The following is a 17,938-nucleotide window of genomic DNA, read 5'->3' as shown; positions in this document are numbered from 1 at the left end:
CAGCAGTTCACTGCTGGTGCAATGCCGCCCCCTGCAGATTCGCGGCCGCTAGCAGAGGGTGTCAATCAACCCGATTGTATTCGATGAGGTTGATTTCTGGCGATTTCTGTCTGTGGCCTCAGAGAACCTGGACAGGTTATGAGGCAGCAGTCTTTAAAACCGCTGCTTCATAACTTCTGGCTCGCCGGAAACACGGGGCATCAAGCTCCGTATGGAGCTTGATAAATATGCCCCTAAAACTATATACTTTCTCCTCAATATTCAGACAACTATTAAAATTTATATTAAAATACACGTGTATATTTTTCTCAGGCTACCCTTTGCTTTGAATACATCATTATATATTACATTTATTTAGTGTTCATCTCCCTTTAAAGGGGTAGCACAAAACCTACTGTGTAGGACGCTTATAAGGCATAAAATAATTATTTTTACTATGATCCCTCACTTGATTAACTAATACATTTTTCTATTACTAAGAGACTGCTACATTCTAATTGATTACAACCCCTAAGGAAAAGATTATTGTCTAAACCATGAACAGAAGTCACTCTGCATTCTCCTCAGTGCTTTGACGATTACAAATGCACTCTGTTTTGTTCAGAAGTTCTATCATTAAATCACTTGCATTTCTGCATACAGATCATTTTATATTGACTCTTTTATGCTTTTATTCCAGGAAACAGCTGGCTTAAAAGTTGGTGTATCTAGTCGTATTAATGAATGGCTAACGAAAACCCCAGAGACAAACAAGACCCCAGCAGCAAAGCCTTCAGTAAAGTTCCAGACAGATGCCCAGCAGCATTTTTCATACAAAACAGAATGATTGTTCATTTTAATATTCATTTTAAACTATATCTGAGTTGTGTACTGTAAGATTTGTCATTTAGCTATGGTCCCAATTTTCTAAGGCTCTATGGTCTGGTGAGATTATCTATGATGTTTTGTCACTGCTGTTAAGGCAATTTTTTTTGTTTGAGATCTATAATTTTTAGATAATCATGTCCTATGTTTATTTAAATTATACTTTTCAACCCATATAGGGCTAGATTACGAGTGGAGTGGTTACTTCGCTAGATGGAGGCTTTTTGTGCTTGTTTGGTAACGTGCGTATTACAAGTTGAAAGTAAAAAGTTTTCTCACAAGTGCAAACCACACGCGAATATCGCAAAGGCATTAATGTATTTCCCCATAGACTTCAAAGGAGCGTGAAAAGTGAAAAAAAAACTAAAACCCATACTCACACGCAAACCTTATCGCATTTTCTCAAGTGTGCTAACCCAATATTAAATATGAATATTTCACATTCCAATGTTCTTCACATAGCAAAGTATTTTCTATTTATTCATAAATACATATTTCTTTATATATCTGAGGGTTTTTTGGTAAAATATATATCTATGATTTTCCATGTTTTCAGCTACTTGACTGCAAATGGCCCCAATGCACTTATATATATATATGTCTATATATGTATACATATGTATTTATGTGTTTATATGTGTATATATGTCTGTAAATACATATATGCACATATATGTACACACACACATATTTTTATATATATATATATATATATATATATATACTATATATATATATATATATATATACATACATACACACAAATACATATTAAGACATGTATATGTATGTTTCTCTGTGTTAAAGTCCTTCTAACGCCTAAGCCATATAACTTTTTTATATTTTATATTTTTTATTAGTGTTGCTATGACTGTAACTGTACTTTTTAAATTTATTTCTGATATTTTGTTTCCACTTTAAAGTTAAGCTATCCTGAAGCGCATTAAATTAAATTGTGCTCAAGTTAACGCTTTTACTTTCACCTCGTAATACGAGCGCTACTTCCGACATGCAAAGAGCGGCGATATACCCCTTTTTGCTTGCGCGCAGCAGTTAGCGCAACATTTGTAATTTAGCCCATATATTGGTGATTCTGCACTTACTGCTATTTATATAGATCTTTATTTACCTTCTAAAATAAGTGTAACTGTCCGCTAAGTTTGATGAGGTTGTAAGCTTGATATACAATATATATTAGGTGCTCTTCAGTGAGCGCTAATCTCTCTCTTTTCCTAAGTGCTTCTTTTTCAGTTGACTATGTTTCCTTATTTTTCTATTCATCTGCCCTTGAAGAGAGTTCTTCCTCCTTCATCTGTCCTTCTTGGATTTCATCTTTTCACTGTATTGACAAGGTATTTTCAATCAGTAGATGCTTTACATTTTACTGTGTTTCCTGTTCATCCTGCGTAAACTAATTATTAGGAGACTTACAAAATAGGTAAATGTTTAGATTCCAGCAATTACATTTAAAGGGACAGTTTACTCAAAAATGTTCTCCCCTTTAATTTGTTCCCAATGAGCCACTTTACCGGCTGGAGTGTAATAAATTGATTACAAGTATTTCCTTTACCCTTATTTTGGTATTTTAAATAGTTCATTTAGTCTGTGGTATCCCCACCTATACTGAAAGATTCTGGCATTAGGTCTAAGCTAAAGATAAGCTTTGTAGTCACAGCCAGCAGAAGAAATTACACTCCCAGTGGGGAATAGAAGAAATAAGGTAATAAAATATTATTTTTCCTTTGTTCTCTCCAAGCATTGGTCTTTGGTTTATGGACAGATACAAGATAAAGAAGCATGTATATGTACACAATGTGATAAAGTAATGAGATCTGATTATACCTACAAACTCAACCCATTTTATTAGGTTGTGCTTTAAAAACCACAAAACAGCTATTTCATATATAAAAATAAACCTTAAAAAGCTAATTTTCATACATTTTATATTATGGCAGTTGGTAAAAAAAAGTAATTGGAAACACATTAAGGGAAAAACAATTTTACAATATACTGTCCCTTTAATATGTGTAAATATCCATTACACAGAATCTAATTTTATATGATGACATTTTGAACTAAATCAGCCAAACACATCATTTATAATAATAATTTTACATTATAAAATTTTGGTGCTTTTGAATGAGAAACTTTTTTTCATAATGTGTCATGATTTTGTTTTCATATGCTATTAAAGGGACATGAAACCCAAAACGTTTCTTTCATGATTCAGACAGAGCATAGGATGTTAAACTACATTCCAGTTTGCGTTTATTATCTAATTTGCTTCATTCTATTGATATCCTTAGTTGAAAAGCATATCTAGGTAGGCTCAGGAGCAGCAATGCTTTACTGGGAGCTAGCTGCTGATTGGTGTCTGCACATAAATGCCTCTAGTAATTGGTTGATCAGAAGTAGACCGCTCCCAATACTGCATTGCTGCTCTTCAACAAAAAATACAGTGAAAATGAAGTAAATTTGATAATAAAAGTACATTGGAAATTTGTTTAAAATTGTATAATCTGTCTGAAATATGACAGAAATGTATTGGGTTTCATGTCCCTTTTGATTTGCATTCATTTTGTGGTAGGTTTAAAATACATTAACTGGTGATAACTTCCAGTAAATCTGTGTGATGGGAATTGCAATACATGCCTCAATTGATGGTTTAAAAGATTACAAGCAATTGCCGCAGACTGCTTCATGTCCATAAAAAACAAAATGAATTGATATTATCAGCTAAATTGGTTTGTTATAACATACCTTGTAAGTTCTAACATTATTAAATGAAACACTGAAGTGGGTTTTGTCACAGTAAAGGGTTAAAAGGGGGTATGGTTTAGGAAGGTTTTGTACTAAAGCATGCAGGGATTGGTTAGCCATATCTAAAAGGGGTGGGGCTTGCATGGGCCTATAATTAACATACACTACACAGGTATGTTGCTTCTCTGACTAATGCAGCATCTGCAATGATGAAGTCATGTTCACTTGCACCAGTAACAATCCATCTACCATAGATAATATTAGCAGCAGCATAGCACATAATGGGATATTTTGCAAGCCATTTTTAGAGATGTAGTCATAGTACATACACCTAAGAAACAATACTCCCCTGTTATTGTTTAATCAAAATTGTATATAGTTGCAGGGTTTGTAAAATGCTAATTTGCTATATTAAAAAGCAAACAGCTTCTTTAGTATTGATATATAAAAGGGGTATAATAAAAGCACTGTATTTTATACCATTAAAACCATATTCTCTATAGACTTTTGCATGTGTGATCCATAAATGTAAGTCTGCACATTTTTATTCATACCCATTAACGTTTGTTTTTTGCTAACCACTGCTATATCTAAAATGCTGTACAAATTAATCCTATATACAAAACATACTGTACTTAGTCTTTAATCTTTTTGATACCTGGTTATAACTGGTAAAGAATATGTGATAAATCTGTTTATTTGTATTTATTTGTATTATTTATATATTCTCCCATTCATTCTGAGGAAGAATAGGGTATGCTCCCTGAAACGTCACATGTGTGCAGATCAGATGTATTATGCCTAAGAAACATGTAGCTTATATATAGGCTGACCATATTGCCACTTTAAAAAGGGACACATATGAAAAATACATATGTCAGGGCTGTTTTCAGGGCTGTTTAAAGAAATGGTTTTGTATAAGAACCCTCACACATGTATTTTTCATATGTGTTCCTTCTTAAAGCGGCAATATGGTCAGCCTACTTATATATGTATTGTAGAGTATGACTGACAATATACTAATATTTAATCTAAACATTGTTTTTAGGACTTAAGACCTGTAGATGTATCTGGCAAACGCAATATCTGGGAGAAACAACAAGTAGAGAAACCGGGTTCACCTACCAAGGTAAGTGGGGCTGGGCAGTATTACAATTAACTGTTTTTTATTCATGGGATGGAATATATTATAATCAATTCTTACAGTGACAGTAAAGTCTAAATTAAACTTTCATGATTCAGATACAGTATGTGATTTTAAACAACTTTCCAATTCACTTCTGCTAACTAACTTTCTTTGTTCTCTTGGTATATATTGTTGAAAAGCAAACCTAGGTAGCCTTAGAGGGCAGTAATGCACTACTGGGAGCTAGCTGGTGATTAGTGGATATAGATATAAGCTCAGCCAATGTGTTCATCTAGCTTCCAGTAGTGCGTTGCTGTTTCTTCAGCAAAGGATACCAAGATAATGAAACACATTTTATAATAGAAGTAAATTGGAAAGTCTTCTAAATTTGTTTGCTCTTTCTAAATCATGAAAGAAAAAAAATTGGTTTAATTTCCCTTAAAATTTTTATTAAACTCTTCTTATATATTGCATCTCCTTTTTTCCATGTGATTGCAATCTGCTGTATATATGCACGTGCAGCTATGATAAAGGATGCATTCAGTTTTTTGGTAAAAAGGACATTACATTCAGAATGAATGCCTTCCATAAAATGTTAAATTAAAAGGGCATGAATCCTATTATTCACATAGATAATGCAATTTTAAACAACTTTCCAATTTACTTCTAACATCTAGTTTGGTTTGTTCTCTTGGTAGCCTTTGTTTAAAACATACCTAGGTAGGTTTGGGAACAACAGTGTACTACTGTGAGCTAGCTGCTGATTGAAGGCTGCACATATATGTCTCTTTCATTGTCTCACCCAATGTGTTCAGCTAGCTCCCCAATTGTGCATTGCTGATCATTCAACAAAGTATTCTAAGGGAGTGAAGCAAATTTTGTCATAAAAGTAAATTTGAAAGTTGTTTAAAATGTCATGCTCTATCTGAATTAATGTCCTTTTAAGCATAATAAAAAGTGCAATGTACTTTCATTATGTTGAATGCTTTTCCTGTAATTTACCTCAGCAAGTTATGCTCCTTACACTTCACAGTGATTGCTTAAATCAGTGCAGGAGCGTATGTACATCTGGGGGTCGATCCGATATAAATCGTCGCCCGCAAAAGCCGGCGACGCCAATATTTGCGCGGGTTTGGTATCACATATACGGCGTAACCTAGAAGTTACGCCCGTATATTTCTGCCGTCGCCCGTAGTTTTTGGGCCATAGGCAGGTATACCAAACCCGCGCAGTTTGGTATCCAATATGCAGCGTAAGGACTTACGTGGCGAAAATGGAGAAAACTTACTCCATTTTCACCTCGCCACAAAAAGCAGCCGTAAGAAGCCTTACGCTGACTATTGGAGCCCCGTAACTTCCTAAACTGGCTGCTAAAATAAACCTAACACCTAACGCATGCGCAATGTCTATCTCCCTGTCAACCGCGATCTTCTAAAATAAACCTAACACCTAACGCATGCGCAATGTCTATCTCCCTGTCAACCGCGATCTTCTAAAATAAACCTAACACCTAACGCATGCGCAATGTCTATCTACCTGTCAACCGCGACCCCCCCCCGAAATCCCTAATAAAGTTATTAACCCCTAAAACCGCCGCCATCTACCTTATCTATCCCCTAATCTGACCCCTTACACCGCCGCCACCTATATAAAAATTATTAACCCCTAATCTAATCCCCCTATACCGCCGCCAGCTATATTAATATTATTAACCCCTAATGTAAGCCACTTACACCGCCGCCATCTCTTAAAATGATTAATCCCTTATTTAATCTACCTACCCCGCCGCCAGCTATATTATCTATATTAACCCTAAGTATATTATAGTTAATATAGGTATTACATTATATATATTAACTATATTAACCCTAATTATATTAGGGTTAATATAGTTACTATAGTATTTATATTAACTATATTAACTCTATCTAACCCTAACTAAATTTATATTAAATTAATCTAATTCATTTATAAACTAAAATATTCCTATTTAAATCTAAATACTTACCTATAAAATAAACCCTAAGATAGCTACAATATAATTAATAATTACATTGTAGCTATGTTAGGGTTAATATTTATTTTACAGGTAAATTGTTAATTATTTTAACTAGGTATAATAGATATTAAATAGTTATTAACTATTTAATATCTACCTAGTTAAAATAATTACCCAATTACCTGTAAAATAAATCCTAACCTAAGTTACAAATACACCTACACTATCAATAAATTTAATAAACTACAAACATCTATCTAAAAATACAATTAAATTAACTAAACTAAATTACAAAAACAAACAAACACTAAATTACAAAAAATAAAAAAAAGATTACAAGATTTTTAAGCTAATTACACCTATTCTAAGCCCCTAATAAAATAATAAATCCCCAAAATAAAAAAAATTCCCTGCCCTATTCTAAATTAAACAAATTTCAAAGCTCTTTACCTTACCAGCCCTTAAAAGGGCCTTTTTTTTGTTTTCCCCCCCCCCCCCCCCCCCCCCCCCCCCCCCCCCCCTTTATTTTCTTTGGGGCATGCCCCAAAGAATTCAGCTCTTTTGCATACAACAAATACAATCCCCCCCCCCATTACAACCCACCACCCACATACCCTATTCTAAAACCACCCAAACCCCCCTTAAAAAAGCCTAACACTACCCCCTGAAGATCTCCCTACCTTGTCTTCACCACACCGGGCCGAACTCCTGATCCGATCCGGGCGATGTCTTCCTCCAAGCGGCAAAGAAGAATTCTTCCTCGGCGATGTCTTCCTCCAAGCGGCAAAGAAGAATTCTTCCTCCGGCGACGTCTTCCACCAAGCGGCAGCAAAGTCTTCATTCTTCCGGCGGCATCTTCAATCTTCTTTCTTCGCTCCGCCGCGCGGAGCATCCATCCAGGCCGACGACTGAACGAATGAGGTACCTTTAAATGACGTCATCCAAGATGGCGTCCGCCGAATTCCGATTGGCTGATAGGATTCTATCAGCCAATCGGAATTAAGTTAAAAAATCTGATTGGCTGATTGAATCAGCCAATCAGATTCAAGTTCAATCCGATTGGCTGATCCAATCAGCCAATCAGATTGAGCTCGCATTCTATTGGCTGATCGGAACAGCCAATAGAATGCGAGCTCAATCTGATTGGCTGATTGGATCAGCCAATCGGATTGAACTTGAATCTGATTGGCTGATTCAATCAGCCAATCAGATTTTTTTAACTTAATTCCGATTGGCTTATAGAATCCTATCAGCCAATCGGAATTCGGCGGACGCCATCTTGGATGACATCATTTAAAGGTACCTCATTCGTCGTTCAGTCGTCGGCCTGGATGGATGCTCGCTGCGGCGGAGCGAAGAAAGAAGATTGAAGATGCCGCCGGAAGAATGAAGACTTTGCTGCCGCTTGGAGGAAGACGTCGCCGGAGGAAGAATTCTTCTTTGCCGCTTGGAGGAAGACATCGCCGGAGGAAGAATTCTTCTTTGCCGCTTGGAGGAAGACATCGCCCGGATCGGATCAGTAGTTCGGCCCGGTGTGGTGAAGACAAGGTAGGGAGATCTTCAGGGGGGTAGTGTTAGGCTTTTTTAAGGGGGGTTTGGGTGGTTTTAGAATAGGGGTATGTGGGTGGTGGGTTGTAATGGGGGGGGGGATTGTATTTGTTGTATGCAAAAGAGCTGAATTCTTTGGGCATGCCCCACAAAAGGCCCTTTTAAGGGCTGGTAAGGTAAAGAGCTTTGAAATTTGTTTAATTTAGAATAGGGCAGGGAATTTTTTTTATTTTGGGGGTTTATTATTTTATTAGGGGGCTTAGAATAGGTGTAATTAGCTTAAAAATCTTGTAATCTTTTTTTATTTTTTGTAATTTAGTGTTTGTTTTTTTTTGTAATTTAGTTTAGTTCATTTAATTGTATTTTTAGATAGATGTTTGTAGTTTATTAAATTTATTGATAGTGTAGGTGTATTTGTAACTTAGGTTAGGATTTATTTTACAGGTAATTGGGTAATTATTTTAACTAGGTAGATATTAAATAGTTAATAACTATTTAATATCTATTATACCTAGTTAAAATAATTAACAATTTACCTGTAAAATAAATATTAACCCTAACATAGCTACAATGTAATTATTAATTATATTGTAGCTATCTTAGGGTTTATTTTATAGGTAAGTATTTAGATTTAAATAGGAATATTTTAGTTTATAAATGAATTAGATTAATTTAATATAAATTTAGTTAGGGGTGTTAGGGTTAGATAGAGTTAATATAGTTAATATAAATACTATAGTAACTATATTAACTATATTAACCCTAATATAATTAGGGTTAATATAGTTAATATATATAATGTAATACCTAAATTAACTATAATATACTTAGGGTTAATATAGATAATATAGCTGGCGGCGGGGTAGGTAGATTAAATTAGGGGTTAATCATTTTAATAGAGATGGCGGCGGTGTAAGGGGCTTACATTAGGGGTTAATAATTTTAATATAGATGGCGGTGGTGTTAGGGGCTCACTTTAGGGGGTTATAGATATAATATAGCTGGCGGCGGGGTACGGGAGCGGCGGTTTAGGGGTTAATAACTTTATTAGGTTGCGGCGGGGTACGGGAGCGGCGGTTTAGGGGTTAATAGCTTTTTTATTGTTTGGCTAGTGAGGGGGGATAGCGGATAGAGGGTTAGACGTGTCGGGCTATGTTAGGGAGGCGTGTTAGATGTGTCGGGCTATGTTAGGGAGGCGTGTTAGACAGTGCGGGTGTTTTAGACTTTAGTCAGGTTTTATAGGCGCCGGCAGTTTCTAACGTGGCGCAAGTCACTGGCGACGCCAGAAATTTGTACTTGCGCAGATTTCTGGACATCGCTGGTTTGTGAGACTTACGGCACGTTAGCATCTGACGGCGACTTATATGGGATGGCTCGAGTTGCGAGCTGAAACTGCGGGCGATGCCGGTTCCCTCGCTTGCGCCGCAAACTGCGATCTATATCGGATCGCGCCCCTGATCTCTGTTTAGTCAGAAACAAAGGTTACCAGGGAATCATGCTCAATAGTTGTTTCAAGGGGTTTCAACTGACCTTGAATACCTGCATTTTTTTTAGTGTTTTTAAACATTAATTTGTTGTGTAACTTAATTGTTTAGACGCACACACATGTATGAAATGCGTATATAAAATGTTTTCTTATTATCCTTCAAATAAACGTGTTCTGCACTTCCATTCTTTAGAGGGACAGTAAAGTCAACCTTTCATAATTTAAATAGGGCATGCAATTTACTTCTCTGTCATCTTGTTTGCTTTGTTCTTTTGATATCCTTTGTTGAAAAAGCATACCTTTGTAGCCCCAGGAACACCAATGCACTACTAGGAGAAGCTGCTTATTGGTAGCTCTGCATATATGTCTCTTGTCATTGGCTCACAAGGTGTGTTCCGTTAGGTACCAGCAGTGCATTGCTATTCCTTCAACAAAGTATACTAAGAGAATGAAGCAAATTAAAGAAATATTTTGGGTTTCATGTACCTTTAATTTGCTACGTTTCTTGTTTAGTCTTGATTTCAGGGTCATTGCTAGGCTGCAAAAAGAGAAGGGGCTTGAGCCCATGAATAGAATAAAGTACTCTTCTTTAAAATCAATGACTTAAGTCCACCACAACCATATTTCTTTCTCACAACAGAACAGTTATTAACCTTCTTGCTGCCAGTAATACAGGAAGCGGCTATGCAATCTTTCTGCAAGATTTACTTTCCGTAGCTGTTTACATTTTAAAGTTAAATCATTGTAATCAGATATTTCTAATTTAGACCATATTTGGGTGTGCAATAAACTGTACAGAAAGCTAAATCTATGGAAGGTTCATTGGATACTGATGGGTGACACATCAGTCATCTACCTATTAAATCATTTGTGTTTTCTATAAATTACAGGCCCTCTGTTTGATTTGTTGGTACAAAGACTTCTATTACATATATGTTGCAATAGATAGGCAGTTAACATGAGTGATGTAAGATTATACTGGCCACCTGGTCTGACATTGTTTGCTATACACATCTATAATAAATGCAATTTAACAAACCTGAGAATGCTCACTTCATATCTGTGAAAGAACTATAGTAGCACAGTTAGCAAAAGAGAAAAACCTGTCACGTGTGTAATCATATGATTTTTAATTGCAGATGACAACTGGAGGGAAAAAGTCTGACTCCAATGGTATGTGACGCCACATTGGATTTTCCAGTTTAAGGGCCAGCGTGCAAACCTGTCTGCCTTTCTATCACTCTATCTATCTGATTTTTATCTATTTATATGTTTATCTATCTGATGTATATCTTCTATCTGTCTGTCAGCCTGTCAGCCTGTCTATCTATCTATCTATCTATCTATCTATCTATCTATCTATCTATCTATCTATCTACATATCTCATATTATCTATATATTCTATCTATATGTTTATCTATCTGCTGTATATATATCTTCTATCTGTCTGTCAGCCTGTCTATCTATCTATCATCTATCTATCTATCTATCTATCTATCTATCTATCTATCTATCTATCTATCTCATATTTATCTATATATCTGATATTTATCTATTTATCTGATATTTATCTATCAATCTACATATCTGATATTTATCTATCGATCTGATATTTATCTATCATCTATCTATATGTTTATCTATCTGATATATATCTATCTTCTGTCTGCCTGCCTGCCTATCTATCTATTTATGTATCTATCTATATATCTGTCTATCTGAGATATATATATATATATATATATATATATATATTATATATATATATATATATATATATATATATATAGCTAATATCTATCATCTATCTATCTGATTTATATCTTATCTGATTTATATCTTATCTGATTTATATCTGCCTGGTATCTATCAATCTGATATCTTTCTATTTGGTGTTTATCATTCTATCAATTTGGTGTATATCATTCTGTCTGTCTATTTGGTATCTATCTGTCTATTTATATGTGTAATTATTTAACTAGATATATTCTGCTTTGGGTTTCAGAAATGCCCACAATCCTCCTATGTTAATGAACATATACAAATGTACACTTCTATAGCATTTCCAGTAGAATATATTTAGTATAATGATAGCCATAATACTTTTTAAACACTGTGGAGATGACAAATTCATCCCTCATTCAGTCAAGCATAAGTGTTCAGTATGAGGAAACGGAGAGCCAGATAAAATGCTTAGAGGGTTGCATGCTGGAATAAACAATCTCTCGAGAGCTAGAATCATTTTGCTGTTGAAAGTTATAAACTTCAGATGACATTGGACCAATTAAGGACAAATCTAAATGAGCTAAATGATCTGATCAATCACTGTGTAGGATGTTACAGGGACAGCATTATGAAACCTGCAGGATAACTCCACAATATTATTCAATGTTAAATAATTACAGAAATACTGAGCAAAAAAATATCTTTTTACTATGCACAATTATAGGTTTTATAGGAATTGAATTCTAATGTTTATGTCCCTTTAAGGAATATGTAGATATTAGCCCCTTAACGACCAAGGACGTATGCCATACGTCCTAAAAAAAAATACAGTTAATGACCGAGGACGTATGGCGTACGTCCTTGGTCTGGAAAGCAGCTGGAAGCGATCCTGCTCGCTTCCAGCCACTTTCCGGTTATTGCAGTGATGCCTCGATGTCGAGGCATCCTGCAATAACCCCCCTTGACCATCCGATGCAGAGAGAGCCACTCTGTGGCCCTTTCTGCACCGGACATCGATGACCGGTATCGTTGGGGGTGGGAGCTTACGTGGGAGGCGGGTGGGCTGCTATCGATGGGCCATGTGATGTTGAGGGGGGATCGTGGGCGGGATCGCGGGGGGCGCACACGGACGCGTGCGTGCACGGGGGGCGGGCTCATGCACGGGGTGGATGCGGGTGGGAACGGCTGCCAGTACCCAAGATGGCTCCCAGTAAGGTAGAGGGGGAGGGTTAGAGAGCTGTTTGGGGGGATCAGGGAGGTTGGGGGCTAAGGGGGGAACCCTACACATCAGCATATGTAAATATGCTAAAAAATATACATTTTTAAAAAAATACCTTTTATTTTAGTACTGGCAGACTTTCTGCCAGTACTTAAGATGGCGGGGACAATTGTGGGGTGGGGAGGGAAGAGCACTGTTTGGGAGGGATCAGGGGTCTGATGTGTCAGGTGGGAGGCTGATCTCTACACTAAAGATAAAATTAACCCTGCAAGCTCCCTACAAGCTACCTAATTAACCCCTTCATTGCTAGACATAATACACGTGTGATGCGCAGCGGCATTTTGTGGCCTTCTAATTACCAAAAAGCAACGCCAAAGCCATATCTGTCTGCTATTTCTGAACAAAGGGGATCCCAGAGAAGCATTTACAACCATTTGTGCCATAATTGCACAGGCTGTTTGTAAATAATTTCAGTGAGAAACCTAAAATTGTGAAAAAGTGAACGATTTTTTTTTATTTGATCGCATTTGGCGTGAAATGGTGGCATGAAATATATCAAGATGGGCCTAGATCAATACTTTTGGTTGTCTACTAAACTACACTAAACTTAACCCTACAAGCTCCCTACAAGCTCCCTATTTAACCCCTTCACTGCTGGGCATAATACACGTGTTGTGCGCAGTGGCATTTCGTGGCCATCTAATTACCAAAAAGCAATGCCAAAGCCATATATGTCTGCTATTTATGAACAAAGGGGATCCCAGAGAAGCATTTACAACCATTTGTGCCATAATTGCACAGGCTGTTTGTAAATAATTTCAGTGAGAAACCTAAAATTGTGAAAAAGTGAACGATTTTTTTTTTATTTGATCGCATTTGGCGGTGAAATGGTGGCATGAAATATATCAAGATGGGCCTAGATCAATTCTTGGGGTTGTCTACTACACTAAACTAAAGCTAAAATTAACCCTAGAAGCTCCCTACATGCTCCCTAATTAACCCCTCCACTGCTGGGCATAATACATTACCAAATAATAATTACCAAAAAAAAATGCAAAGCCATATATGTCCGCTATTTATGAACAAAAGGGGATCCCAGAGAAGCATTTACAACCATTTGTGCCCAAATTGCACAAGTTGTTTGCAAATAATTTCAGTGAGAAACCTAAAGTTTGTGAAAAAAATTGTGAAAAAGTGAACAATTTTTTTTATTTGATCTCATTTGGCGGTGAAATGGTGGCATGAAATATACAAAAAGGGGCCTAGATCAATACTTTGGGATGTCTTCTAAAAAATATATATACATGTCAAAGGATATTAAGGGATTCCTGAAAGATATCAGTGTCCCAATATAACTAGCGCTAATTTTGAAAAAAAGTGGTTTGGAAATAGCAAAGTGCTACTTGTATTTATTGCCCTATAACTTGCAAAAAAAACAAAGAACATGTAAACATTGGGTATTTCTAAACTCAGGACAAAATGTAGAAACTATATAGCATGGTGTTTTTTTGGTGTGTTGTAGATGTGTAACAGATTTTGGGGGTCAAAGTTAGAAAATGTGTGTTTTTTTTTCATTTTCTTTTACCTCATTTTTTATAATTTTGTTTTAGTAAATTATAAGATATGATGAAAATAATGTTATCTTTAGAGAAGTCCATTTAATGGCGAGAAAAACGGTATATAATATGTGTGGGTACAGTAATGATTAAGAGGAAAATTACAGCTAAACACAAACACCGCAAAAATGTAAAAATAGCCTTGGTCCCAAACGGACAGAAAATGGAAAAGTGCTGTGGTCATTAAGGGGTTAATAGAAATGAAAGAAAAATAATTGCATATTGGAATAATTTATATATGTTCCATAATGCTAAGGGAGGTTCTGCTTGTCTATGTTTATTTAATATTTGTAATATGCATTAATGTTTTTGTTCTGTAATAATTATCATATTTAATCTATAGTATAACAGTTTGTATATGTCAAACAGTTTAAACATTTTGTTTGTCTTCAGCAGGTTTGAGATTTGAAAAGGAGCCATAGAAGAAGTTCCAAGTCACTGGACCCAACACCCAGTTATAAAGTGCTAAATTGTCTTTTTATTATATTTATGTTTACTTACCAAAACATGTTTTGTCTCCAAATATACTGATTAAAAACCATGTATAGTAGCACTGTATTTAATACTCCCTAAATGTAAGACATTCATGAGAATAATAGTACTGCCTTGCACAAAATGATTACTTCTTACCAGAATCAGGCTGTGAAACAAATCATTTCTACTGATACATAATGCTTTGGAAATACATTCAGCAAAATGCTGTATGCAGAGAATTGCATAGGGAGGCAGTTTTCCATGAGAATACACACATACATGACCTTGCTGCACTTTAGACTAGAAAATAACCTCTTAGTGTTAGTCTATCAAATGAACCATTGTCCAGAATAAAGATACTGACTGCATTGCTACATTTATTGCTAACTTAAAATATCAGTCCTTCCAATTTAATAAAAATACGTCCAAAATTGTTTAGTATTAGCAGAAAGTGGTACATATAGGGTTATAGTTCAAACCATTAGTTTATACACAGTACATATATACACAGGCAGCTTTTAACAGCATTTAATCTTAAGCCACTACTAATTGCAACATGCTTATTTCGTGCTAGAAAATATCTAGAGAATTGTTACATACTAGCCAATATCACAGCTTTTTTTTACTTCACATTTTTTGTTAGTTTAGAAAGTATTTGACATTAATAAAAACATAGATATTCAACATTTAGCCCCCCACATTAAAATAACTATAACAAAAGAAATACACAGGTACAGAATATGCTTGCTAAATTAGTTAAGAATTAGTAAAACAATGTAATTAATTTATAAACAGAATTTTTAAACTATTTTCTAAATTTTTTATAAAAATCACAAATTCCGAATCCTGAAAGCACAGTGTTTAGAGAAGTTCTCTTTTTTTATATCAGTTTTTTTTTTCTCGTTTTTTTCTACCCATTCCAAAGATGTTGACAGGCAGGTTTCATTTTATATGTATATAGAAAACATTAATTTGCTAGGAGTTAACTTTGATTTAATAAGCAGTGTGCATTGGGTGAGCCAATTCATATTTTCTAGGACTACAGTAATATGCATAGTACTTTATACAATAATTTGACCCACAAAAATGGAAGTAATTGCTCACCACCGTTCTTTTATGCCAGAGATTCGATCCACTGCTTTGCTGACTGTAATTTTACAATAATTATTTGGTTTACTTGCAATTTGGAAATGCATTCAGTTATTTGTATAGGTATAAATCTATACAAATTTGCCTTGTATTGTCTGCAATGCTGACTTTTTTTTTTTTTGTGAACACTTTGAACATTTCAACTACATAGAATTAATTGTTTAAACAATGTATTAGAAACTGCAACCACAATAAATGAAAAAATACAGTAACACTTTCTATATCTTTATTTAAAAAATGTCTGTGTAGTGTCTGTGGGTGTGTTTGTAGTGGTGCAAAGTAGATTTTTTTGTGAAATGCGTGTGTAATAGATATGCAGTGTGTTTGTATGTGTAGTATTTGATAGATTGTGCATAGTCTGATGTCCATTTACATATATTAAAGGGACAGTAAAACTTCACACACTCTCCTCGTCGCTGCAGGTCCTGTAGACGCTATAGTTCCTACGGAAAGCAGAAGTGGAAACAGTCCACAACGAAACAGCTGATAGGGGTGCAGACTCAAACGGCCAAACAAAAGTACAAGAAAAAAGGAATGTACAGCCGCACAACAAGAGACACCAAAAGGATAGGGCTGGTAAAAACAAAATTTTTTTTTTTATTTAATCCAGTTTAAAATAATTGGTGCATGGCCACAAGCCTCCTGACTAGTTTTATGCCCTGGTATACATGGTATACTCGCATCAAATGGACTCTTTATTCTTTCATTCCGTGCTGAGAATCTGGTGGTGAGAATCTTGTCCACCTCCGGAGTGTGTGATATGGGGTTGATGTCTACAATGTAGAAACTGTCTTTCTCCTTGCCTGCTGCAGAGTGTGTAACTCACCATGGAATAAAAGAATATGCGAGTATACCACGCAGACCTTCCTGGAAAAGATTCTGAAAATAAAGATCTAAGAGGAGGATAATATATTCTGGAACGGACAGATAGAGGTGTATCTAACCATTACCATACCCTTAAAGCTTCAAACTTACCTCATAGGATTGGGTCAGTTCTGGTAAGCAGAAAATCTTATTATCACATTGTATCTGGAATAGGACTGCATCCAGAAGTGAACTGTATTAATCACTTGACACCAATAGTTGAAACTATTAATTTACTTATTTAAAGAGACAAAATATATCAGTGCGCCATTTGTTTATCATTGATTTTGCCCTATGGTTCCAAAATAACATATATTATACACAACAAGTCATTATATAAGTAGGTTTTGCGCTGGTGACGTTCCTTGGTATATATACATATATATATATACAGGGAGTGCAGAATTATTAGGCAAATGAGTATTTTGACCACATCATCCTCTTTATGCATGTTGTCTTACTCCAAGCTGTATAGGCTTGAAAGCCTACTACCAATTAAGCATATTAGGTGATGTGCATCTCTGTAATGAGAAGGGGTGTGGTCTAATGACATCAACACCCTATATCAGGTGTGCATAATTATTAGGCAACTCCTTGCCCTTTGGCAAAATGGGTCAAAAGAAGGACTTGACAGGCTCAGAAAAGTCAAAAAATAGTGAGATTATCTTGCAGAGGGATGCAGCCACTCTTAAAATTGCAAAGCTTCTGAAGCGTGATTCATCGAACAGATCAAGCGTTTCATTCAAAATAGTCAACAGGGTCGCAAGAAGCGTGTGGAAAAACCAAGGCGCAAAATAACTGCCCATGAACTGAGAAAAGTCAAGCGTGCAGCTGCCAAGATGCCACTTGCCACCCAGTTTTGGCCATATTTCAGAGCTGCAACATCACTGAGTACCCAAAAGCACAAGGTGTGCAATACTCAGAGACATGGCCAAGGTAAGAAAGGCTGAAAGACGACCACCAACTGAACAAGACACACAAGCTGAAACGTCAAGGACTGGCCAAGAAATATCTCAAGACTGATTTTTTCTAAGGTTTTATGGACTGATGAAAGGAGAGTGAGTCTTGATGGGCCAGATGGGATGGGGCCCTGTGCTGGATTGGTAA

General features: G+C 35.8%; 1 protein-coding gene across 1 annotated transcript in view; it reads left to right on the top strand.

The window, feature by feature from the left end:
• CALD1 (caldesmon 1) overlaps positions 1 to 16,179 on the top strand; it is a 287,339-nt gene extending 271,160 nt beyond the window's left edge. The window contains 4 exon segments of the mRNA XM_053718725.1: positions 680 to 775; positions 4,673 to 4,753; positions 10,923 to 10,956; positions 14,741 to 16,179. Coding sequence (XP_053574700.1) covers positions 680 to 775; positions 4,673 to 4,753; positions 10,923 to 10,956; positions 14,741 to 14,766 — 237 coding nt within the window. The 3' untranslated portion in view covers positions 14,767 to 16,179.
• Positions 16,180 to 17,938: the final 1,759 nt, after the last annotated feature.

The sequence above is a fragment of the Bombina bombina genome, chromosome 6 (genome assembly GCF_027579735.1).
Source record: "Bombina bombina isolate aBomBom1 chromosome 6, aBomBom1.pri, whole genome shotgun sequence".
Taxonomy (NCBI): Eukaryota; Metazoa; Chordata; class Amphibia; order Anura; family Bombinatoridae; genus Bombina; species Bombina bombina.
Note: the sequence above shows the minus strand (reverse complement) of the source record. Positions and strands in the feature narration are given on the sequence as shown.